Consider the following 25,401-nt stretch of genomic DNA (forward strand, 5'->3'; position numbering starts at 1 on the left):
CTGTTCTTCCCTGGCTTTCCCAAGGGATCCTCTCTGGGACACACACAGCTTGGAAGTCCCTTCCAGGGTGGACGCTTGACTGTGTTCCTTCTGGTGTTTCTCAAACACCGCATGAGCACACGCTGTCCTGGAGTCTGAAGATGACAGCGCTGCAAGTCCTTGAAAGGGTCCTGCAGCACGGAGGGCGTTAGTCCAGCCTAGCAGGGCACGGAACAAACAGCCCAGGCTATGGAGAGGATGCTCCGCATGGTCTGGGATAGGTTCTGGATTTATTTTTCTGGTTATAAAAGAAGCTAAAAGACTGGACGTTTTGAAACACTTCAGCGTCATGCATCAATCCTCTTTGAATGTTTCCACCTGCTTGTAAGTGTAACTTGTACTTGCGGAAAACTGTCCTGTGTTACACCCTAACTCTGTGCAGGGCTGGCGCGGGCAGCAGGGCTGGCGCTGGCAGCAGGGCTGGCGCTACCAGCAGTCAGTGGCTTACGGCAGCAGAGAGGAAGGTGTGATGCGGGTGTCCCCTTTGTGCCTCTCTCAGGGGTGACTGAGGGTCTGCGCCCAGTCGGAGCTGCCCAGGCCTCAGGCTGCCTTCCGGCCTCAGCATTGAGCTTAGATGGTGTCACCTTGAGCCCTTTGGGGTGGCACATGAGATCACTGGTAACTGCTCATCCCCACCTGTGGGTCTGAGCAGATCCAGAGGCGCAAGAGCTGGTCCTGGTGGCAGTGTCACTCCTGGGGACAGCAGGTGACACCCAGCCCAAGTGTCTCTGCTTTGTTTGCTGTGTCTGGATCTAAAGCTGAAGGCAGCTTGGTGCTCTCGTGCCCTTCTCCCTCCCATCTCTGTCTTCACTGAGTCTATTCGCTATTTTGAAGTGTGCAACACAAATGGCCTCTTACTTCACAGAAGGACATTTCATTCTGTTTTGAGATGTTGATAAATACCATGGTCCATTCCAAACCTCACCCCATGCTGCAGCAGAACCTAGGAGGACTTTGTGGCCCCTGGCATTGCCTCCTGGGTTTAAAGCAACAGTCAGCTTTGGAAGGGCAGAGGCATGTGTGTTTGCCCGTCTCCACTGTGCCACTTGCCTGTGCAAAAGGTGTTACTGAGTGTGCTCCTGTGTCTATATGGAGCAAATACCTCCTGTGTTAGTCTCTTAAACACCTGCCCTGGGCAATGCCAGAAGACAGGAGAAGGTCCAAGGGCGCAGCTCCCAGCCCACCACGTCTCTGCAGTGCTCTGGTGTACCACTTGCAGTTTTAGCATGATCCCAGCTGGTGTTTTTTCTTAAAAGCTCAATTTTGCCACTGGAGGTAATTAATAATCCATACCTCAGCTGTTGTTAGGGATAGGGAAGTTCTCCGTTATGGCTGAGAAAATTCCTGAAAAAATAATTCACAGAATCACAGGCTGGTTGAGGTTGGAGGCACCTCTGGAGGTCACCTTGTCCAACCCCCTGCTCTTTCAGGGCCACCCAGAGCCGGTTGCCCAGGACTGTGTCCAGGCAGCTTTCGAGTACCTCCACGGATGGAGACTCCACCACCTCCCTGGCAACCTGTGACAGCACTCGGTCACCCTCACAGTGAAAAAGTGTTCCCTGATGTTCAGAGGGACCCTCCTGTGTGCCAGTTTGTGCCCACGGCCTCTGGTCCTGTCCCTGGGCACCACTGAGAAGAGCCCGGCTCCAGCCTCTCGGCACCCTCCCTCCAGGTATTTAGACACGTGAGGAGACCCCCCAGGGGTGGCCTTTGGTGCTGAGCAGAGGGGAAGGGTCCCCCCCCTCCACCTGCCGTGACAATCCTCCTGACGCAGCCCAGGACACCGTTCGCCGCCTTTGCCGCAGGGGCACGTTGCCGGCTCGTGGTCCATGGTGTGCACCGGGACCCCGGGGCCTTCCCTGCCGAGCTTCAGCTTTCCAGCTGGGCAGCCCCCAGTGTATACCGGTGCAGATTTCAGGAATATTTAAAAATCTGAGAAGCCACAAAGCCAATAAACATGTCAATATTGTTTGAAATACGGTTATTTTAAGCCAATTTTGTGATGATAAAAAACACATATTTTGACCAGGCTGTGCTTTATAAAGTGCTGATGGGGCTGTACAGAGTCCGTGTGCTGGGAGCTGCTTTCCTCCGTGCTCCTCTATGGCCTGCTGCATGCAGCGTATCCTTCGTTTTTCCAAACAGCGGATCATTCCCTGGCTTTGCCGTGGCTTCGCGAGCGGGCGGCTGTGAGACCGTGGCAGAGTTGGAGGCTCACGTGTTTCACCGTCGAAACGCTCGCTTCCCGAGCCCCTGTGTCGCTGGTCCGGAGCGCTGGTGTGCCAGCATCCAACGTTTCTCGTTTGATGAGCTAGAAACTTTGTGTGCAGCAGAACCAGTGAAGTCTGGGAGCCTTAAAAACGTTTTTTGTGGCCAGTTGCCTCTGTGCATGTGAATACTCTCTGGTGGTCGGGAAGTTCAGCTGATGCCCTCCCCTGCGAGGTGAGGGGCGATGCAGAGACCCCACCTCTGTGCAGATGCTTGGCTTCCCAAGCTTGAAGGTTTTCCTCTGATGGAGACCAATGTTCCAGAGACATCTGATCTCGCTGCCAAAACTGGTTGAAATAGGCTGGCGGGGTCTGACTGCGGACAGATGGCCATACGCATGTACGTGCTCGTAGATGGAGAATGGGATTGCAGGAACTGCTTTAGTGGAGCAAAGCAGCCCACGAAGGAGAGTGCTTCTGGATGACAGTTGTCTTGAAAAATTCCTCCTTCCAGCCAGCATGTTGTGGTGGTCTCTGGAGGGACCACAGCCAGGGTTTCCTGGGGTGGCTTTTTTCCTTTCTGGCTTCTCCAGAGTGGGAGCCCGAGGTCTTTGGCTGTCCCTCAGAAGAGATGAGTGGGTGTGCAGAGTTTTAGGTCCCTGTGGACCTAAAGGGAAGACTGAATGGCAGGCTTGTCGGGGAGCGGGGCCGACCTACACCCTCTGTAAGACATATGGAGTTACACTCAATACCAGGAAAAATGGGGAACTCGGGGCCTCACTCACTGGTAAGTCCAAAATAGCCTCCACCTCTACGATTGTTTGCTATTCTAAGATCTGGATGGTGGGGTTTTTGAAAGCTGACAAGTGTTGGCCTAATTGTGGTCCTGTCAGGGCAGGCGGAGTTTTATCAGACATCACTGAGGCACGTGTAGGCCGAAAGCTTTTTAAGATCTCAACTGAATAAAAAATTTAAAAAATAATTAAACCTTTTGTTCATCATCTAGAGCAGTCACCAGAGAGGGAACACTTTAGTTGTTTTGCTAATTGTTGTGCTAATTTGCAGGAAGTACGGTTTCCATCCTGGGAGATTTTCAAGACCAGGCTGGATAAAGCCCTGAGCAACCTGGTCTGATCCCATAACTGACCGTGCCGTGAGCAGGAGGTGGGACTAGAGACCTCCTGAGATTCCTTCCCGCCTGAATTATCCTGCTGTCCTTAACAGGTCATGTCAGGGCTTGCGGGAGACCCCTTGAAGAGATCTCTGGGGTGGTGGTACCTCCCCAGACTCTGGCTCCATGTGCTGAAGCAACCAGACTTGACTCAGCTGTGGGCATCCTCTCCCTGACATCTGTCAGAGGTCCTGCTCTTGGGGAGCAGGGTTGTCCAAAGGGATGTGTTCCAGTGCCTTTTTCCTGCTGTGACAGTGATGCTAGGGCAGATCATAGCTATGGCTGTGCTCCTTTACGGAGATGCTTGTTCTCTTCTCCCCTTTTCCTCCTATGCTGCTCCTGACCTGAGATATTTCACAGCAGACCGGGCTTCCAGGAATTTTTCTGCCAAGGTTTTGAAAACCGTGAGCTGCAAATGATGTCTTCAGTCCTGATTCTCACTCCTCCAGGTTGGGGATGAGGCTCTGCAGCCCAAGTGTCGTCTCATGTCCACACCCGTCCCACCAGCAAGACTCCAGAGCATTGTGGGGCAGTGGTCCAGAGCAGTGCTGTGGGCCTTGGGACTGTTTGTGTGGGGGTTATCTCAGAAATCCAGAGTTAAAAGTTTAACAACATGTGCTATGGTTGATGTGAGCAGTGTGGGTGGTAGATTGTTGTCTTAATGCCATGGAAGCCCTTGGCAAGAGGAGGGAGAGCCCTGGGCGTCACTGGTTTTCAGCTGTGGCTACCATGTGCTTACAAGTTCACACCGTGTTCTTGCTGCTCATGTGTGGCCTTGGAATAGCTTTGGGCTTGTCTTCCTCCATGGATCTCAAAAGGAGAGAAAGGTGGCTTGAGATGTCTGTAAGCATAAGGTTTTGTGGGGTCCAGGACCTCAAAGTCTTTGCTTCCCTGTGGGATGGAGCAGGACACATGCTGGGGGAGTTGCTTCCAGAATTTGAGCTCCACCTGTGCTCAAAGGGCAGGAGCTGAGGGAAGGAGTTAGAAAAAGTTTTCCACCAACACGAAAGAGGTTGCTCTGGCCAGAGATGCCAGGGGAGGCACGGACACTGCTGCTGAGGGTCAGATAAGAGGAAGAGGAGTGACAGGGCAGGGCCGTGGGCTGGATGGGCTCCTCTGCCTCCCGCGAGCTCCTCGAGGGGCCCCTGCCCCTCTGAGCTGGGCTGCCCAGCCATGGTGCGATGGGGGCCGTGCCCTTTGCTGCAGCGAGGCCTTTCCCAGGAGGTTGTTGGAGGAGGCATTGTCAGGAGGTTAAGTCCTACATCTCAGTTCTTTAGTTCTTCCAGTGCAAGGAATAGCGCCGCAATCTATGATCCAAAAAAATTCTGTTCACCCTGAACTTATAAGACACAGGAGACTCAATCTCAACAGCATCGGCAGGCAGCCCCGCAAGGATCTGGAGAGTGTTTGACATGGGATAATCACTCCTGGTTATTTCCTGTGCAATTTTTTACTATTGTGTTCACATCATAGACTGCTGTACAGAGATGAGTTTGAGCATCACTCAGCTTGGGCACTGGATTTACTTATTTCTCTTCCTTTCTAAGCATTTCCAGTCCCAAGTTCTGTTCAAATAACAAAAAAACCACACAAACCAAACAACAGCTCACACAAAAGGAGGAGTTGTCCTTGAAACATTTGACCCAAGTGGTGAATCAAGGCTAAATATGAGATTTCAGTGCCTAAGAAAGCAAGTAGGTTCCTAAAGGGTATTAGGAAGCACAAGGCAGGTTGGCTGCCAGGGTCATTCTGGCTTTCAGTTGGAGTCTGGTGTCCAGCTGAGTTACTCAGTTCCTTCAGTTCTCCTGACACTTAACAGTCCTTTTCTGACGTTGCACCTGGAGGACCTTAAAGGTCTGTACCATCTGCCAGTGGAACGTCGGGTATTTCTGATCACAAACCTGACAGCACTGGAAGAGAGAGGAAGAAGTAGATCTTCCCTGACATGAGCACACCATCCCACTCTTTACCCTCTGGTTCTAGTACCTTTATCTTAATGTCTCACATTTAAAATTCCAGACTTTTGCCCTTCGTAGCCAAATTCTTATTTAACTGCTTCACTGAAACAACCGTCCTGTTTTCCACATGACTATCTTCTTTTTCCAATCCAGGTTCCATCAAAAACAACTGAGACACAAGCATGGTCCCCTGCTTAGCCCCAGCAGCCCTGCCTCTGCCCTGGCAGCACGTGCTTTGAAGAGGGTGTAGGAAACAGGGCATGTCCAAAATCTTTACCCAGCCCAGTGTCCTCAGACTCCAGCAGTCTCTGGGGCACTCGGGCCATCATTTTCAGTAGGCATGGAGAGATCCACCTTCCCTGAGCCCACCCGATGACGCTGCTGCTTTTCTGCTCAGCTCTGTGTGTCCATTGTGTTTTTCACCAGGGCAGGAGCAGCACTGAGAGCCCTCCCTTGCCGAGGTGTCCTGGGCACCAGGAGGCAATGTCATTCTTCCCTCCAGCTTGGTCTGGGGACATCCTGGTGTAGGCACCATCCTGCCTGCTGGGCCACAACAGGGTCCATCTGCTGCCTCAGGGACAGGGAAATGAGGAAGGCAGCTGGCAGAGCCACTGTGGCCAGATCCAGCTAGGAGCTCAGGTCAGCAGGCAAGGTCTGTGATGAAGCCAGGGTGCCAGCCAGCGGGTCAGGTCCCATGGTTGCCAGCCAGCAACTGGAGACCAGCACTGCTGCAGAGTGGCATAAACAGGCTGGGAGTGGGCTGACATGGAGCTCCTGGGCACATGGGTCACAGGGCAAGCTGGTCAGTAGTGCCTCGAGGACCCTGACACCTTGCCTACTTCTTGATATTCGTGGCTAAATGGGTTGAACATCACCAGTCCTGTGAGAAACTCAGCTGCATGCAGTGCACCTCATGTCCCCCCACACCCACACCCCCCTCCCCTCCTGGTTAACACCTGTCTCTTACAGCCAGGTAGAAGATCAAGGGTCATTGCCCAACGGGAGAACTGGAAGGGGAACTTCAGGGACCTCCATCTTCTCCAGGGTAGGATTTGCCAGCCCTGAGTCACAGTCTGCATCAGTGTGGTGGAGGCCTCAGTGAGAGCCAGGAGCAGCCATAGCTTGTGGTGGACCTGCTGTGCTCGTGCCATCTTATGGTGGTGCCAGGTAAGAAAAAACCTGTGGCTTTTGCAGGCTCTAAGCTGGGACCTTGCAACAGGGGCTTTACTAAGTTGTGTTGGTACCAGCTGTGACCTTCATGCTGTTTTCTGTTGGGTTCAATCGGCCTTTAATACATCTTGCAGGGATTTCTACTGAGAGATGGTGGAAAAGGAGGGACCATCCTCCACAGTCTCTTTCTCACTCCTTTGTCGTGGTTGTACTTGTACCCAACTTGATTTCTTTCTTGCTGTCTTCCAGTGTCTCACTCTGTGCCCAGGCAAGGTGATGGACAGCAGAGCAGAGATGGAGGTTGTGAGAAGCACGAAGGGGAATGCTGCCGGGGAGGTCAGCGTCCACGTGGTGACCACCGAGAGCACTGTGCAGAGCACCCACCTGCCAACGACTGCCTTCATCATACCAGGTATGCAGAACTGTCCTCTCTAGCTGGTGCCTCCCCAGCCTTCTCCCTCCACATCGATACCTCACACTCCTTGTACATCTGTGCTCCTCTCAAACCTTGGGAGCCAAAGCTGTGCCGCTGTTGCCATCTTAGAGGTTCTCTGTGGCTTTCCTACATCACTTGTGGCCGATCAAAACCTCCTGAGTTTTAAACCAAAGCCCTGATGTCTGTAGCCCTGTGCTAGTGCAGCAGAGTGTGCTGGGTGCCTGCTCTGCAGGACATGTGGGCTCCTGGGTTGCCGCATTATTACAGAATCACAGAATATCTCAAGTTGGAAGGGACCTATAAGGGTCATTGAGTCCAACTCCCTGCCCCTCGCAGGACTGCCTGAAATGAAACCATAGGACTAAGAGCATCACCCAGACGCTCCTTGAATTCTGACCATCAGTGCCATGACCACTTCCCTGGGGAGCCTGTTCCAGGGACCGACCACCCTCTCAGTGAAGAACCTTTTCCTAACGTCGAATCTGAACTTCCCCTGACGCAGCTTCATTCTGTTTCCTCGTGTCCCATCGCTGGTCACCAGAGAGAGGAGATCAGCACCCCCTCCGCTGCCCCCCGTGAGGAGGTGTACGCTGCCATGAGGGCACCCCTCAGCCTTCTCTTCTCCAAGCCCAACACACCAAGTGACCTCAGCTGCTCCTCGTACGTCTCGCCCTCGAGACCTGTCACCGTGTTGGTCACCCTCCTCTGGACACACTCCAGCAGTTTGATGTCCTTTGTGCACTGAGGTGCCCAAAACTGCCCACAGGGCTCGAGGTGGGACTGCACCAGCGTGGTGTGGACTGGGACAATCACTTCCCTCGACTGGCTCGCGGTGCTGTGCTCGGTGCAGCCCAGGACACGGCTGGCCCTTTGGGCTGCCAGGGCACGGTGTTGACTCCTCCTGAACTCACCATCAGCCCAAACCCCCAGTTCTCTTTCCATGGGGCTGCTCTCCAGCCTCTCGTCCCCCATTTTGTACATATAGCCAGGATTACCCTGTCCCACGTGCAGAATCCGACACTTGCTCTTGTTAAATGTTGTAGGCTTGGTGATTGCCCAGCTCTCGTCTGTCCAGATCTCTCTGTAAGGCCTCTCTGCCCTCGAGGCAGTCCACAGCTCCTGATTTATTATGAGGTTGGATGAGGCTTTGGGCAACCTGGTGTAGTGGAGGGTGTCCCTGCCCATGGCAGGGGGGGCTGGAACTGGATGATCTTTGAGATCCCTTCCAACCCAAACCATTCTATGATTCTGTGATTCTATGATTGCAACCCAAACCATTCTCTGAATTTTTCAGCCCAGCTGACCAGCGTCTTTCAGGAGGTGTGTGAGCAAAGCATGGGTGTATGTTAGGTGAGATCTGGGGTGTTCTTTACAAGCTAATCTCCCAATTTTTCCTGCTCCTGCTGCCTTGGTTCCCACTGCAGAGAGGTCTTGGCCCGCACAGTGTGTTCCTTTGAAACAAAACTAAACTGGAAGATGCCATCCAGGAGCTCGCCAGCACACTCCTGCCACATCAGGGCATCCTGGTCATGGGAACAGTCTGAGGTTAGGCTGAAGTAGGAACCCTTGAATATGGATAGTGTTGGTGCCACCCCCCAGCACAAGCCCTTGCTGATTGCAGATCTTGTTGGGTCATGCTGTCTGCTCGTGGGTGCTTCAGCCTGCATCACTGAGCCCTTGGCTGAGAGCCTGTCTCCTCTTGGTCATTTTGTTTTGCCTTTGAGCCTTGTTTGCATCAGTTCAATGTTCTGTGTATGCCTCTGGTTGTTTGTTTCCTTTCTTCCCTTCTCAAGCAAATGCCACTGCCATCAACCTTCCCACAAGCACCTTAGAAATTCAGCGATTCCCCCGGGAACCACAGAGAAGCACAGGGGCTGAGAGGCCAGAGAGGGGAGCGGGGAGCGAGCCCATCACAGCTACTGTCATTCCCCAGATCAGCGGGGTGCAGACCTGCAGCACAGTCCGTGTGCTGGAGTGGAAAGATGGGGTGGCTACTTTGCCTGGGAGTAACCTGCGGGTAAGTGTAGCCCTGGGCCACCGTGTTTGCCCCCTGTGCCCCGCCATTCTGCAGCTGCTTGCCCTTGTAAGTGGCAGTCCCCTTGCCTGTGCCAGTCAGGGACCACCAGGATGTGACGTGGTCCCTGGCAGTACCCACACCCCAGCTGGAGGATCCCTCGGCTGTTCCAGCTCTGCGAGGCTCTTGTGCCCCATCCCTGTGCCGTTCCCATCTTTTGAGCTTAGCAGAGACAGCATGCACATGATGCCTGGTGGGCTGCAGCAGGTCTGCCCTGCACAGGGAGGCAGAGGCATGCTACGTGCTGTGCAGGGCATCTTTCCTTTCTAAGCTGTGCCGTGGGGTTGGCTCTCACCAAACTCCTGCACCCACCCTGGAAACAGTGGCCTTGCGCTCATCAGACGGTGGGTGCCTTTAGGTGTGCCCCTCGGTACGTGAAACAGCTTGCACAAAATGCACCAGTTTCTCAGGTGCTACTCAGCCTCGGGGCACCACATCCTCCAGCCATCACCCTGCCCCTCGTGCTGCCAGCTGGTGCTGGTCTCACCCCGGTGCAGGCAGCGTGCTCGCTGTCGGAAGAGCTGTCCTTTTGTTGGACTCACTGGTGACTGAACCATGTCCCTCTCCTTCTCAGAGCTCACATGCACCCACTAGCTGTCAAGTTACATTTCTATCCTCCTTGTTAACTGTTTTGCCTTGGTTTTTGGTTCAATTACCTAGTTTCGAATAAATGAGTACGGGACGCTGAAGGTGGTGAGTGCTGATAAGATGCCTCCAGTGGAAGCTATGAAGGAGGGTCACACAGAGAAAGACGGAGACTCGGAGGTGGCACCCACCAGCAGGGACAATCCTACTGTGGCTCAGGGTAAGGGCACCATGGTGGCACTTCTGGGGAGGGTACCAGCATCCAGCAGGTGCTGTCTGGTGTAGGCCCTGAGCAAGGCAGATGTCTCCTGCTTCCTGCTCTCCTTCCTTTGCTGCACCTCCTGCCTCACTGCTCCTCTCCTCTCTGACTCAGACGTGCCAGAGCAAACCAAACTGCCAACAGCAGAAACCATGTGCCACTGTGATACCTGTGGCCGGAGACACGTGTCAGATGGAGCCCGGGAAGGCAGAGGCTTCTGCAGCGAGCACTGTCACCAGCAGTTCAAAGAAAGGTAAAGGACAGGGACTGTGCTCCATGCAGAGCCATATCCATCCGCCTGTCTGCCCTCCCTCCCCTGGGCCACGTGCTCCAGCAAGGGATGTAAGTGCATCTCTCTCCAGCAGGTGCTGGGGACCCCACTTGTTTCCCTCTTTCCTGTAGGCAGAGTGCCCTGGTTGCAGTGTAGGGGGGGGGATGAAGACTTGTCCCAGGGGACAGCAGGAAGCACAGGAGCCGGATTTTTTCCTGCCCGATTTGTGGCCTCATAAACAAGTGTCTGCTGGAGTGGGGCTGCAGCAGGAGGTTGCTGCAGTGGGTGCTTCCAGGCTGAGCAGCAGTGGGAGGTGTGGGTCCCGAGGGTGTTGCCAGCCCCTCTGCTTACTAACGTGTGACTCCTGGGACTTGTTTTCCAGCATCTCTGTGACTCTGCTGCATCTTAGAGCCCTGCTACGAAACTAGATTGCTTTTGATCCATCCCTGGGTTCAGGTTTCGGACACCCAAGTGTGCGAGAGTGGTTGTGGTCTGTACCCTGGTTCTAACCTCTTGCCAACTTGGGCACTGAGAGGAGTGTATACATTAGTCAGGAGAGATGGAAGCATGTGTGAGTAAGAGATGGGGTGACAGAGATTCTTCAGCAGCCGCTCTCTTACCAACAGCCCTGCCATTGCCACGTAGCGTGCCACAGTGGTTTACTCTCCCTTCCTCTGTGCAGGTCTGTCATTGTGGAAAACTCTGCCAGCAGCACCAATGCCACTGACATCCTCAAGCCGGTGAAGAAACGAAAGAGGAAGGACTACCAGAGCCCTTCAGAGGAAGAATATGAATCTGAGCAAATGGTAGGAAGAGGGCAGGGAGGGCATTTGTGCGCACGTGCTGATGTCAGGGGTGGGCCATGGGCACCCCGTGTGCACTGTGAGTGCGCACAGTTCTCGTTGATGCTTTTCAGTGCTATGTCAGCTGTATGTCAGAGGGGTAACCTGTGGGCTGTTAATGCCAAAAAGACTTGAACATGTGGAGCATCAGGGCTTCTAGACGCTTGGCTGGTGGTTTGACATGCTGAGCGCTTCGAGTTGGGCCGTGCTGGACACGTCCTGATGGGCCTGTAGGTATCGAGCACTCTCAACCGCTCTCTGGAGTCTGGGCTGCCCAAGTAAGTGTTGAAGTAAGACAGCCAGGTTGGATGAGGCTTTGAGCAACCTGGTGTAGTGGAAGGTGTCCCTGCCCATGGCAGGGGGATTGGAACTGGATGATCTTTGAGGTCCCTTCCAGCCCTAACTGTTCTATGATTCTATGACTTTGACAAGGCAAGCAAGTGCTGCCTGCCAGCCCTGGCTGTAGCAGACCCACTCCAGGTGTGATTGCTACCACTTGTTCCACTCTGCACCAGAATCCCCCTTGGGTTCCCATCATCAGATCCTCTTGGCCACACGTTTCTGGGCCAAGCATCAGTCAAATCATGGACATTGCAGAGGCACAGTATGGCCCTTGGCACCAGTGTGAGGGTACAACACACAGCATAAACCTCTGTGCAGACCTCCAACACAATGAGTTTCTGTTTTGTTTGCTCTCCTGTCTAGGAGGAAAAGCAGGAAGAGAGGAAAAACTCTGCAGGAGACTCTGCCGTCAGCAATCCGGAAGCTGATGCGTGGAATGGGAGCCAGCATGGTACGGAGGGCTGGGTGGGCGGTGGGGTGAGTGCTCCCACCATGGCTGTGGGGTCCGACTGCATTGCTGTGGGGCTGGGCCAGCGTTTTGGTGCTCCAGCAGAGTCAAAGACCCAGTGCAACGCGCTGGTATGTGTTCCTGAAGGCTTGTAAGCTCCTCTGCTTGCTTGATCCTGCTCTCTCTGTCTCTTTCCATTTCTCTCCTTTCCTCTCTTTCCCTCCGTGGGAAGGTGCATCCTTACAGACATGGCTGTGTCTTCTTCAGGTATTGGGCCGTACTGTACGGTGCTTCCTGGTCCCTCCCCTTGAGAGCTGAATCTATGACTTGCTCATGGATATGGTGTTTTCTCCAAGAGGCACTATCCTGAGCAATAACGTGACTCCGCGCCACGTCTGGCTTTGCCCCCACTTTGGATGGTCTTACAGGGAACTTCCCTCCCGTAGTCAGGAGCTGATGAGTTTGGGAGCTGCTCCTGGAGGTCTGGTGCTGCTGAAGCCGGGTGATCTGGGGTTGTCCCATCTCGTGCAGATCTGTTCCTAGACTGGATCAGAGGAGATCTCAAATGCAGAGCTGTCGAGACAGAGGGAAAGGAGATGAGCTGAGGGATGCAGTGTTTGCTTGTTTGTTTTTTTCCCTGCAGTGCAGTGGGGGTGAGGGGGAAGGAAAACTTGGGAAAATACTGGAAATAAACATTTATGGGAAACCTTTTATCTTTGAATAGTGAAAGGTCATACTCAAAGTAATTTTAAGATGAAACTGTTCCAACTTCATACTCCATCCATAGCCAAATGCAGAGACAGTAGCAGGGGCCAGATGTCATTAACCCTCGTGTTACACCGAGTTAACTAACCACTATTAAACAGGCACAGCACTCCCGAAGTCCCTTCTGGCGCCACAAAGCAGGGAGAGAAAGTGGCTGGAGAGCAAGAGACTTGGGTTGTGTCTCAGGTGCCTCGGGCAAGGCCTTTGTGGCCTTCCCAAAGGGTTCGACGGCGTGAAGGATCATGTCCCTGCCTATGAAGAGACGATGCTGTCGGCTTTTTGTGAATACCATCAGGGTAAATGCAACGCTAGGGCATCAGGGGGGCCCTGGTGTGCCAAGGCGGGCTCAGGTGGTTGTCTCAGAGCAGAGGATAGCGGAGCTGGTGCCTCTGGAGTGGTGGTGGGAGGTGAGCCTGCTGCTGGTTTGACTGACCGGGAGCCCCTTGCAGCTGGGAGTTGCTGGCTGTCCCAAACCCATTAGTGCTGTGGCCATTTTGGATGTACTGGCTGGAGGAGGACTGGTTGCAGAGGTTTCCTGATGCTTTGCACAGGGTGGCTTGTCCTGCAGGCTCCTCAGGTGCCTTACGAGAGCATTGTACAGCGACAGAGGACATTTGGGTCACGGGGACCTGTGTGAGAGGGGCCCTCTTGGCTCTGTCCCTCCTCGGACAGCCAGCCAGGTTTGCTGGAGAAGGGGCTCTGGTAGGATGGTGCTGAGCTTTGCAGGGATGCAGGACTGTGCTGAGAGCGGGATGTGGCCCCAGCGGGACCGTGCGCTCGCCTGCCCTGCGCGCTGCCCCCAGGCAGGCAGGGACGGAGGCCGGAGCGGACCCTCAGCTGCGCCTCTTGTGTGTGCGTTTGTGCTGCGCTCAGGTGCCAGCGAGGAGAAGAAAGAAGGCTGGTCTTGGGCGTCCTACTTGGAGGAGCAGAAAGCTGTCGCTGCCCCTTTAGATCTCTTCCAGGATGTGAGTTGGGATTTTCCTGTCTTTTTTCCCCTCTTTCATCTTCTCTTTTCTTTCCCTTTTTTTTCCCACCCCTCCTCATTCTCTTTTCCTTGCTTCCCTATTTTGCGGGACTCTGAGCGATAAGCAAGCTCCCATCTTCACCTGGGGGTGACCAGTCAGCCTCCAGTTTTAATTTGCCCCGAGTCCCTCTGCCCAGCACGGTGTTGTCCCCCATCCCAAGCACCCTACTTTTGCCCAGGACACCCCTGTGGCTCTGGCAGGGTGGTGGAGCCTTTCCAGCCCTTCCTCCAAGCCAGGCGTGGGTTCTCCTGAGGCCACGTTGCTGCACTGCACCCCTGCTCCTGATTGCCAGGGTGCAAGAGGAGCCAGGCCCGTGCCCCACTCTCCCAGGCTGCAGCTGTTAGCCCAGGGACACTGGTTGCCCTGCAAGAGATGCAAACTCACAAGGAGGTGGAAGAATGTTTTTTTTCTACGGAAAAAGAACTAAAATTTGGACAACATAACCTGTGGCCCACAATTTCCTGGTCCCAGCAGCTCCCATTGCCTGATGGTTGCTCCTTGAGATGGATCTAGACCCAACTACCTGTGTCAATTTTTACATTGTAGTTTAATTTTTGTTTCCAGTACCAAGTAGCTTCCCAGCACAAGAACGGCTTTAAAGTGGGGATGAAGCTGGAGGGGATCGATCCGCAGCACCCATCTATGTACTTCATCCTGACAGTGGCTGAGGTAAGGCACCTCTGGTTGTCACGTTCCTTGGTTCCTCCTTGCACCCACGCAGCGGGAGGCTCTGTGGGAGGGAGGTGCTGCCAGCTGGCCCGCGAAGGGGGCTGGCTTTGGGTCCTCACCCGCATGTCGCTGCATGAGATGCGCTGGCGCTCCTGCACCTTGGTCAAGCAAACCTTCCAGTGTGTAGGGGCAGGAGTCAGTGCTGTGGAGCAGCTGTTGGTCTAGCAGCAAGCCTAGTTGGTCTGTCCATCACCCTGACGCAGCAGGCCCATGGTGGGAGAGACTGTGGTGATGGCAACAGCTTCTGTCCTCAAGCTGATGCCCCTCAGACAGGTCTGAGCCCTTGAGATGGAGAGTGTGGAGACATCCCATTGCTCTTCTTTGGGTCCATGGAGGCCCTCTGTCTGTGGGGCTTTCCGTTCAGCCTTGTGGCAACTCAGCCAGCCTTGGCTCGCAGTGCTCCCCACGCAGCCAGGGAGATCAGCCATACGACAGTGGCTGCTGTCCTTGCTGCTGGAGACATTTCACCAAAGCAGCATGGCGTTTAGCCAAAATCCCTGCACCAGCATCTCACCGAGTGCAGAAAAGGGAAGCCTTGCACTTGCTGGACTCAGCAAGGTGCCCCAGCATGGCATCTCACTCGCCAGCCCGAACGTCCCTTCTCAGGGCTGGTTTGTGGTGGCCTTACACTTGCCTTGTTCCACTCTGGACACCTTTTGGGACTAGCAGGTACCTCCTGATTTGGGCAATGTCCTATGATCGACTCTTGGCTTCCCTAAGTGATATGCTGAGATTGTGTGTGGGAGGGGAGGTGCGTGCGATGCTCAGCCAGGGACAGCAGAAGGTTTCCATGGTCCTTTCCTTTTCCTGCCCTTCCTGCTGGTAGGTGTGCGGTTACCGGATGCGCCTCCACTTTGATGGCTACTCTGAGTGCCACGATTTCTGGCTGAATGCTGACTCCCCTGACATCCACCCTGCGGGCTGGTTTGAGGAGACGGGGCACAAACTCCAGCCCCCGAAAGGTAAGGAGCTAGTGAGTGTCAGTTGGTGGGTCCTGTTGAAGGAGGGAGACAAGTAGTGGGTCCCCAGATGTAGAGCTGGAGAAGGGGACAGGGTGACTCCATGGGGCCCAGGAGGGGATGCTGCTGTGCTGGGGGGATTCCTTTCAGGCACCCATCACACTAAAGATTTCTGCTTGCTCCTGTTCTGGGGCAAAGCTCTGTCACCTGGACGTCCTGGTGCCAGGGTGGAGCCAGCAGCTGTGCCCTGGGGCAAGTGGGACTGATGTTCTCTGGGGAGGAGCTGAGCCCTGGATTTCCACTCCTCTGCTGACGTTTCCTAGCACCCCTTCAGCATCAGCCATTGGGCCTAAGCTACGGGCTTTGGGTTTCCCAGGACACTGTAGGCTCCGTCTGCCCACAGCAGGACATGCTTGGCAGGGTGAGGGCAGGTCAGGGATGGCCGAGCTCAGCCTCACAACCTTCTGCCTGCTCTCCATGAACCTGCTGCTCTCGTTTCTCTTCCTGAGGGGTTGTAGGTTATAAGGAAGAAGAATTCAGCTGGACAAACTACCTGAAGATAACAAAGGCTCAGGCAGCTCCTAAGCACCTCTTCATGGTCCGGAACACTGTGAGTAGCAGCTTTTCCTTCCTGCCAGAGCGTGCAGGTTCAGGTGGGATTCTCCCCCTCCAGCTGAGCAGGATGCCTCTGCCAGTGCTGGGCTTTTCTCTGTCCACCCCACACTTCTCAAGGCCACAGTGCAGAGGGTCGGGAGAGTGTACTGCTGGCATTGCTTAAGGAGATGTGACATGCTGAGGATCTGTAGCTTGGACACTAGTTTGGTGTGCCCAGAATTGGCGTTGGTCTGATTCACTGGTTCATCCCGGTCAGTCTCATGGACAGTTAAATCTGTTGCAAAAGTACTGGTGAGGAGAAGTAACTGCTAATTTCAACAATTATTTTGCTGAAAACCCTCGGTTAATGTTTCATAAGTATAATTCTTTTGTCTCTGTTTTGTGTCTTTATTGTTTCTGTCTCTGCCTTTATTTTTCGTATGGCAGCTTGGGAATATAGCAGAGTGCAAAATGCTGATGGTTTCTTTGTCAGCTGCAGAGGAGACTCAACCTGCTGATAAATCAGCCTCTCCACGTTATTTATTGTGTCTCAACCCTCCTGTCCATTGCTGTGACAATCCCACTAGTGTGTATGACACAGCGTTTTGCACAGATTTTGGATCCAAGAAAGGCAAGGGAGGGTGAAGGGCCCCAGCCCAGCTCCTCCTGCCAAGCCCAGGGCGTTGGTCGCTGCTGACGCTGGAGGAGTGTGACCACAAACAAGTGTTTTGTGACAAAATCTGAATCAGTGTAAGCAGGAGGCTGTTTTACTCTTGGAGGTTACTGCTTGTAGATCTTGAGGGTCTGAAGATTTCTTTTGCTCTTCATGTGGCCAAGCTGAGTTACTTACCCTCTGCCTCTTTCCTTGCATGCACAGCAGGGCACTGCCCTTCTGGGATCCTAAGTGGTCCTGGGCCTGCCTGGAGACCTGGCAGAGCCTGGTTTTGGGAGGGTTTGGACAGGTCCCTCCTTGCAGCAGGCAAGGGAGGTGGCGAGGAGGGTGCTGGGACTGTGGCTCTGAAAGAAAACTGCCTCTCTTTCCTCCCAGCACGAGGCTTCCCCAGGCTTTGAGGTGGGCATGAAGCTTGAAGCTGTGGACCGCATGAACCCTTCCCTGATCTGTGTTGCCACAGTGACTGACGTCGTGGACAATCGCTTTTTGGTGCACTTTGACAACTGGGACGATACTTATGACTACTGGTAAGTGCACAGGGGTTCCTGGGCTGCCAGTGCTTCAGCAAGAGTGACGGGGTGCTCGGGAAAGCGTGGGACAATCCCGGCACGCTGCTGCAGGCAGGCCACCAGTGGTCCAGTGAGGCAGAGGGTCACCCCCCTCTGCTGGAGAACAAACCTTTACCTGTTCCATGTCCCCTCCTGGCACATTGCTGTGGCCCTGTAGTTAACGTGGGGCAAAGACGGGCATGATTGCGTGCTGTGAGCTTGCCCTGAACCCCGCCTGCAATGCTGAGACTTGGTCTTAAAAGGAGCTCCTGTGTCTGTAGACAGAGGACTGTGGCTGGGGAGGTGTCCCAGTTGGGGCTGGTTAAGGCCAATTAAAATGGCCAGTTGTCACAATCAGGGTCCTGAGAGCAGCTCTGCTTCCCTTGTGGCTGGAGCCCTCTGACCTTCTCTCACTTATTGTCCCGAGGAGCTGTGGGGCTGCGGCAATTTCTGTCCCTGGCTGCTCCTTGCTCGCTGGGGCTGGGCAGCTGCCTGCTCTGTGAAGCAGCAGCACCTGAGCGTGCTGTGACCTGCTGGGAGCCATGACCAGAACCCCCCTGATTGCTCCGGTCTCACCGCTCCGAGCTCTGAAAAGCATGGCCTGCTTCCCTGCTCACACCGAAGGGTTGCTATTCCCTGGGCAGCCCTGTGGCAGGGTTTGCACCTGCAGCATGTTTCTTGTCCAGCCCTCTGAGCTGGAGTCCCTCTGCTCTCGCCTGTGCCTTGCCAGGGCCCATGGTTCCCTGGGTCATTCACGAACAAAGGTGCTATAGAAGACCTTGACTTCTGCAGAGGCTTTTGCTGGTGGTGCAGCCTGGGTGATGCCACCAAGTGACCTGCCCTGGGCCCCCGCAGCCGGTGGTGAGCCCTGTGTAAGAGTCTGGGTGTGTTCTTTCTAGGTGTGACCCCAGCAGTCCATACATCCACCCAGTCGGATGGTGTCAGGAGCATGGCAAACCCCTCACACCTCCTCAAGGTGAGTCTGGCCCACGAGCGCAGCCTTCACTGGCGCATCCCTTTGGGGACATCCCCAGGATGGCACGGGGAGCCTGAGGGCACAAACCCCCTGACCCTTGCTTGTCTGCAGGCCCAGACAGTGTCCTTCAGCACAGCCACAGCTCCTGCCAACGCTCCTGTACACGTGTTCAGGTGCAGAGTGGTGGTTGTGTTGGGCCAAGTGGAGACACGAGGAGAACCCAAGCTGTCTGTGCAGGCCCAGATGTTTCTACTTCCTTGTACCCTGGATTTCATGGTCCATGAGAAAATAGTAGTGCTTCTTGATGTCTCTCAGGTTCCCGTGTGCCTGGCACAGACTTGGTTGGTCCTCCCAGGCAGCAGGACATTCTGGGGTACTTGCCGTCTTCCTGCAGGCTTGTCTCACCTTCTGCATCTTCCCCCTTCTAGATTATCCTGACCCCGACAACTTCACCTGGGAAAAGTACTTAAAGGAAACTGGAGCATCTGCTGTCCCAGCTTGGGCCTTTAAAGTGGTGAGTGCCACATCATCTGCGCCTGGGCAGGAGTTTGGGTTTTCTCCATTGTCAGGTCTTTGCTTTTATGAAAAGTCGAGTGATGTTCAGCATGCTTCTGGCACAGGCCTGGGGTTCAGATCTACACTCAAGGTTCAGAAGCCAGGGCTGTCCTGGGCAAATAGTTCAAAACTGGGAAAGATGGGAAGTTTAACCATCCCCTCAGCTAGACAGGAGCCGGGTGATGGGAAATTGTTTAGGCTTGCTTGATAGTTGTTGTCTCCAACTGCAGCAACAGCAGCTGTTTCCAGCCGAGTGTGGCTGCAATATAGATCCCCAAAATGTGTCACTTGGAGACCTCCTTCCCTTGGGCACAGCTTTCCCATCTTGTTAAAGCACAGCTCAGATCCAGGAGGCCTGTCCCCACTCTCTTGTTTCCGTGGTGAACTGGGATGGCTCTCACCTGGACAGGCCAGGGCTGGGAGCTGGGCTTGAGGAGTGCACACTGCTGGGAAAGCTGCCGAGGGGCATGGGAGCCCGAAGTATGGCCCTGCTCCCCGCTGACCTGAGTTCTTCCTGACCCCAGCGCCCACCCCACGGCTTCCTGGTCAACATGAAGCTGGAGGCAGTGGACAGGAGGACTCCTTCCTTCATCCGAGTGGCCAGTGTGGAGGATGTGGAAGATCACAGGATAAAGGTGGGTGCTGAAGTCTCAGTGCTGAGCCTGTGTCCAGGCACTGTGCTGGCTTGGTCCTGCCCTTCCCAACTCACTGCCAATCGCAGTGGCAAAGTGCGTGGAGGTCTGTGGAAGCACAGCATGCGGAGGATGGCAGGTCCCAGCGCCTGGCTCCAGGATTAGAGGAGAGCCTTGTGCTGCAGTTCAGCTCTACCCTGCTGCGTGTTGTCAGCTTGGAGGGCTCCAGAGCTGCTCAGGGACGTGCCATGAGGTTTGAAGGGTGACCTCTCTTCTTGTCTCCCCAGATCCATTTTGATGGCTGGAGCCACGTCTATGATTTCTGGATTGACGCGGATCATCCGGACATCCACCCCATAGGCTGGTGCTCAAAAACTGGACACCCACTGCAGCCTCCTCTCAGTAAGTCCTGTGCCTGGGTCAGGCCCTCATGCCAGGGCCCAAGTGTGCCAGATCTGCACTGCCACCGCCACTTGCCCCTGCACAGAAACGGGAGGGAAGGTGCTGGCTGAGGATGGGCAGGGAGGAAGGGCTTTTCTGTGGAGTTGTCAGTGGAAAAGTCCTCCCTGTTTGGTGCAAGCAGGGAGCCCAGAGCCCTGGCTCTGCCTGGAGCTAGAGCAGTGACAGTCCCTCTCCTGTTTCTCCTCCTGGTCTAGGGCCAAAGGAACCAGCCTCCTCTGCCCACGGGGGTTGCCCAACCCTGGGCTGCAAGAACATTCCTCACACCAAGAGCTCCAAGTACAGCTTTCACCACAGGTGAGCTCCTGCTGCGGCTCAGAGGGGCACAGCTTCCCTGCCAGCCCGTGCCAGCCCTTCCTCTGCTCCTTCGCACCCTCCACCCCCACCAGCAGCCAGCCCTTCCCAGTACCCACCCCTGCACAGGGGCAGCCCTTGCTCTCCCCAGGCCAGGCCCCGAGGCAGCCCGGAGCCCGTGGCCGGTGTAACTGCTGTGAGCTCCTACTCTGTGCCTGTCCTGCGGCACCCAGAACCCCTGAGGGTGCCCTACGTGCCCATCTACCTATGGGGTCGTATGGGCTGTGTAGGGGACAGTGCCTCTAAGATGCTCTTCACTGGTACCAGCTTCAAGGATGATGTTCCTTCCGCCCCTCACAGATGCCTCTCACTGAGGTCGTGAGCTGGGAAGTCCAGAGAAGGAACAGTGCATCTCCCCCAGCTCGGTCAGCCGCTTGCCTGACGTTTTCCAGGGGAAACCAGGCACAGTGTTGTGCCAACCCCAGCACGGCAGGCTGGCATCAAGAGGAGCAAGTATGGTGGAGCATCCGTGGGGATGGGGAAGGCAGATCTGGCTCCCAGGGGTTTCTCTACTGGCCACACTCGTGACGCTTGCTTCCTCCTCACTCTGAGGCTAGTCTGGATGCCTGTGGGGCGAGGAAGGGAAGATGGAGACCCTGTGAACCCAAATGTCCTGCACAGTGGTGACTTGCACAGGGTCGCTGTGACAGCAGTGGAAAAGGTGGGACGGGTGTTGGTGCCCTGTCCGTGCACCCAGCGCCTTCACCTCGCAAATTTGCTCAACACATCTTCACTCTGCTTTCCGTGGCCAGGGCTACAGCTTCCCGTGCTGGGGGGCAGAGGGGTGGCCCTGCTGGCTCGCCCGCCCGTGCTGCTCTGAGCCGGGTCCAACACTTGCCTCCCCTCTGTTCTCTAGGAAGTGCCCCACGCCGGGTTGCGACGGGTCAGGACACGTGACTGGGAGATTCACAGCCCATTACTGCCTCTCAGGGTGCCCGCTGGCGGAGAAGAACCAGGGCAGGCTTAAGGCAGACTTGTCTGACACCGAGGCCTCGACTCGCAAGAGGAACCTGATTGGATTCCCCCAGCGAAAGAAATCTCGGCACCACGGGAGGTAGGGGCAATCCTGGTGAGCCCCGTGCGGCAGCGCAGGGCCCCTGTGCCACGACTGCCATCCCTGGGAGGGATGGCCAAGCTGGAGAGGCTCCTCGACCGTGGGGGAGCACAGTTGCTGGCAGCTGGCGTTTGTCCTTCCAGCTCTGTTGGGCACCTCTCTTGGTTTTTCTTCCCATGTTTTGTGTCTTTAGCTGTCAGCCCTTTGGGTCAGGGTCCAAGAGGTAATCCTCGCTCCCACTGCCAAGGCGTTGCTCTGTGCAGTGTGGAGGAGGGCCCTCGGGCCAGTCTCAACCCAGTTGGAAATCAGTCTTCCTGTCTCTTTAGAGGGCGACCTCCAAAGTACCGGAAGATCCAGCAGGAAGACTTCCAGAGTAAGTGCTGTCCTCTGCTGCGGTGTCATCACAGGGGCAAGGCTGGAGGGGCTGGGGTGGTGGCTGCTGGAGGCAGGTCTCCCTCAGCTCGCTCACTCAGACCTCACGCAGGTCAGCACCAGTGAGCAGCTTGTGGTCGACTGCAGGAGTTGATCATCTGATGAGGAACATCCTTGTCTCTTACCAGAGCTCTGCAAGGTCCCTCGTCATGTCTCTTGGTTTATGTCTGCAAATCTTTTAATGCTTTGGGGCGCAGGGAATTAGGGTCCTGCCTCTATGGCAGTGCATTTTCCCTGGCGCTTTGCCCTCTCCAGATGGAGGTGCTGTGCCTCCATCCTGCGGCTGCCGTACCCCAGAATATCAGTGTGGCTGTGAAGTGCCAAATTACTGCCGCAGCGCGGAAACTGGTGCTCAACAGTCTGCTGGGAATTGGGTTCTGATGACTGGCATACGATGGTGACTGACATTTATTCCAACCAGTATCCATTTTACCGTGGGCTGTCCTGCTGCATACCCCAGCACTGGGGGTGAATGAAGAGGGTCTCTTCTTGGGAGCCATCCTGGACTCCTTGGAGCAGAGAGCGAGGAAAAAGCTTTGTTAAAAACGTGAAATGAACTGAATGATATGGGATGGCATTCTGGTGTGAAATTTAACATTGAAATCTGGATCATTGTGGAAAATGAATGATTCAGGGTGGTGAGGACAAGGCAAAGACAAGCTTGTCTCTAAACTTCTTCCCTCACCATCCCAAATCCCACCAAACTGAACACTTAAATGCACTGATGCCCTCTTAATTCAAGGGACAACCAGTAGCTCTTGGTACCTGGACCATGGTCTTTTGTCAGCCCTGGGCCCTTCCCTAAATGACGACCTCCCCAAGGCTGATGGGATGGGATGGGATGGGATGGGATGTTCTCTTCCTTCTACCTTGTATCACATCTTGCACTTTTATTGTCAGCTATTTCTTCAGAGAATATGCACCAGTCGCTCTTCATGTCCGCCCTGTCTGCCCACCCCGACCGCTCCCTGTCGCTCTGCTGGGAGCAGCACTGCAAACTCCTGCCGGGGGTAGCTGGCATCACAGCAACTACGGTGGCCAAGTGGACCATTGATGAGGTAAGATGGTTTTGAAGACTACATGCTGGCTCCTTACCCACTGGCATGGCTGGGACCTGGCTGTGCAGCAGCGTGGGCACGGAGGTGCTTCAGCGGACGCTTCCCTGGGCTAGTGAGAAGGCGGTCTGCTGGACGTGCTTGTGGGGTAGCGTGTGGACAGCTGCCAGACAGGAGCCCTCATGGCAGCTTCTGGGAAGTACATGCAGAACTACCAGGTTCTCGCTTGGCTTGAACGTGGCACGAGCCCGGGGCAGGCAGGCGGAGGCAAGCGGCAGTCTCTTCATTTAGCGTGTTACAGTTTTCCAAAGAAATCAGTTTCATCTTTGCCAAGTTAAAAAATTAAACCATAGACTCCGCAGATAAGAAATCACTTCCTCGTTTCTCTGAAAAAGAAATCTTTACCTCAGATTCTTCATTGTCACCTTCTTTCACTTTCTTGGGCATCTGCAATGGTTTGGGTAGCTGGAGCTCCAGCCCTAGCAGCCAGCCCTGCCTGATTTCTGCAGTACCCTCCTGCGTGCCACTCTCCTGCCCGCACCCCTCAGTGGGAATCATCTTGCTGTGCTGGAGATGGCTCATTGGAGATAAGCTGCAAGGTCCAAGGGTGATCTCTAGGCACGGAAGGGTGCTGTAGCTGCAGCCTTTGCCCTAACAGCCACGTTACCTTACAGGGCACAAAACGCCTCTGGAAGTGAGGATATGGGCTCACGGGGGGTCGCCAGCCAGAAATATTGCTTCTGTCTTGATGTTTTTCTCCATTTATTTCAAGGTCTTTAGCTTTGTTCAGACTCTGACGGGTTGCGAGGACCAAGCCAAGCTCTTCAAGGATGAGGTGAGAAGGGCTGGAGGATGAGTGCAGGTGGCCGAGGACAGCTGTTTGCCAACAGGGCAGGGAGGAATTGGCCAGGGACCTTCCTGCAATGGATTGCTGCTGAATGCTGAGAGCATGTCCAGCACCTGGCAGTGATCCCCCACTGCGGTCCCAGGGGCAGCAGCCCCGCTGCGTTTGAGCATGCAGCTGTCTGCCTGTGCAGATACGGTGACATGAGGGGAGATGCTGACCCCCAAGGGGCTGTGCTGCCCTGTTCTCCTTGCATGGGTGAGGGAGGAGGGAGGAGGCTGGGATGGGGGAGTGGGAGGAGAACGGTGCTGCAGCCTTGGTAGCACCATCACCTCCTGAGGGAAGCTGCTTAGTCCTCACCCATCCATCCTTCCCCGCCTGCGTCCTCTCACCAGCACAGCAGTTTGGTGGCATTGCTGTCTGTCAGCCAGGTTCCTCGGTTTTGGACCCCTCTGTGGGCAGAGGCGCAGAGGGGCTGCTTTCCGGCACGCACGGTACACCCAGGGCAGGCTGATCGGGGCACGCAGGGTGCAGCAAGTGTCCCAGCCCGTCAGTAAACGGCCCCTGTGCTTTAAGGGTGCTCAGCCGTGCAAGGCTGAGCTGGAGGCAGCCTCCGTGTGTGCCAGGACCAGGAGCAGGGAATGGACAGGTGTTTGCCCATAGCAGGTTGCCTGCCAGCCGTGTGCTCTGTGCAGAAGCCCGGGCTGGCTGCAGTGTGAGCTCCTGGGCAGCTCCTGGAAGGGCCTTTCCCCTTCCCTGCTGTGTTCCTGGGCATGGGAGCTCCTAGCTCTGCCTTATCTGGGGCAGCGTGGGAGTGCCGTGGGTGACCCCTGTCCTGCTCCCTGGGATCATCGGTGGCACCTGGCTGAGGGTGAGCGCGACTGTACGCGTCCCCAGGTCGTGTCCGTGCTGGCCGTCCCTGGGAAGTCACCGCCTGGGTTTTCGGTGAGTGCCTTTGTCCCTGCTCTCCCCTCCAGATGATCGATGGCGAGGCGTTCCTCCTGCTGACGCAGGCTGACATCGTCAAGATTATGAGTGTCAAGCTGGGCCCGGCACTCAAGATCTACAACGCCATCCTCATGTTCAAGAATGCCGATGACACCTTAAAGTGACTTTTCTTGGCCCGATCGGGACCCTCCCTCAGCACCGGTGCTGCCAAACTGTCTGGTCAGGACAGAGGTTCCCCCCGACTGACCACAGCTTGTCATGTCCTGCTCATGTCCTCTCGGATGCTGCATCTGCGCTCTCTCACCAGTCCATCTCCCATCCTCTCCCCTCCGCTCCGCACTGCCCTTCTCCAGCGCTGGGTACAAGCTGACCCCACGCCGCAGGGGTGGCTGCAGGGACAGGGTGGGCAGGGGATGAGCCTGTCTTAGTGTGACAGCTGTCCCCCGTGTCCTGCTGTGACTGCACTGATTCGGGGGGGTGTTGACGGGGGAGCAGTGCGCAGGGTGTAGCAGCTGAGGGCTGACACCACTACTCGTCACCCAGATAAGGGAAGGGACCGACTGCCCACGTACGTGCTTGCACCCGTTTAAAGGTTGGTCTTGGCTTTGCTCAGCAGCTGAGAGGGGTTTATTTATTTTTTCCCCCCCCTCAGTGTGTTCCTTTGAGGGGCTCGTGCTGACATTGTTCCCAAGGGATGCTCTCAAGGAGCTTCTCCTCACTTTGCCTTTTTCTCTGAATTCTTTTGTCTTTCCCTTTCAAGGCCAGATGACAACTTTACTTTGTCCCTTCACCACACTGGGAACCAGTGGCCCACCTCTTGCCCCCTCTCGGGAGCAACGTGTCCTGGCTGCCGCCCTGCCCACGACCAGCCTCTGGGCTTTATTCCTCTTTACTGGAACGCAGCAGCCCCAGGGCCCACGGGGCCAGGACTGGGTGGGTGCGCCACAAGCTCCATCTCCTCTTGCACTGCAGGCTGTCTTGGCCAGCGCGTCTCTGG

At 55.4% G+C, this 25,401-nt stretch overlaps 1 protein-coding gene across 2 annotated transcripts; it reads left to right on the forward strand.

Annotated features, from left to right (window-relative positions):
• Positions 1 to 246: 246 nt before the first annotated feature.
• On the forward strand, positions 247 to 24,915 carry L3MBTL1 (L3MBTL histone methyl-lysine binding protein 1). Of its 2 annotated transcripts, XM_086623194.1 has the most exons (24): positions 247 to 363; positions 6,345 to 6,542; positions 6,814 to 6,957; positions 8,775 to 8,998; positions 9,716 to 9,860; positions 10,014 to 10,152; positions 10,853 to 10,976; positions 11,718 to 11,805; positions 13,441 to 13,532; positions 14,157 to 14,261; positions 15,148 to 15,283; positions 15,790 to 15,890; positions 16,923 to 17,074; positions 17,995 to 18,071; positions 18,500 to 18,585; positions 19,151 to 19,261; positions 19,546 to 19,660; positions 19,915 to 20,014; positions 20,928 to 21,125; positions 21,319 to 21,348; positions 21,452 to 21,498; positions 22,458 to 22,615; positions 23,385 to 23,447; positions 24,434 to 24,915. In XM_086623194.1, exons 2-24 carry the CDS (start codon positions 6,530 to 6,532, stop codon positions 24,566 to 24,568), a joined length of 2,583 nt encoding a protein of 860 aa, XP_086479320.1. In that variant the 5' UTR covers positions 247 to 363; positions 6,345 to 6,529; the 3' UTR covers positions 24,569 to 24,915. The 2 variants fall into 2 exon arrangements, with proteins under 2 accessions (XP_086479320.1, XP_009982130.2); XM_009983828.2 differs by lacking the exons at positions 247 to 363; positions 6,345 to 6,542; positions 21,319 to 21,348 and having other exon boundaries at positions 6,696 to 6,957.
• The last annotated feature ends 486 nt before the right edge of the window (positions 24,916 to 25,401 follow it).

The sequence above is a fragment of the Tauraco erythrolophus genome, chromosome 18 (genome assembly GCF_009769465.1).
Source record: "Tauraco erythrolophus isolate bTauEry1 chromosome 18, bTauEry1.pri, whole genome shotgun sequence".
In the NCBI taxonomy this organism is placed as follows: domain Eukaryota; kingdom Metazoa; phylum Chordata; class Aves; order Musophagiformes; family Musophagidae; genus Tauraco; species Tauraco erythrolophus.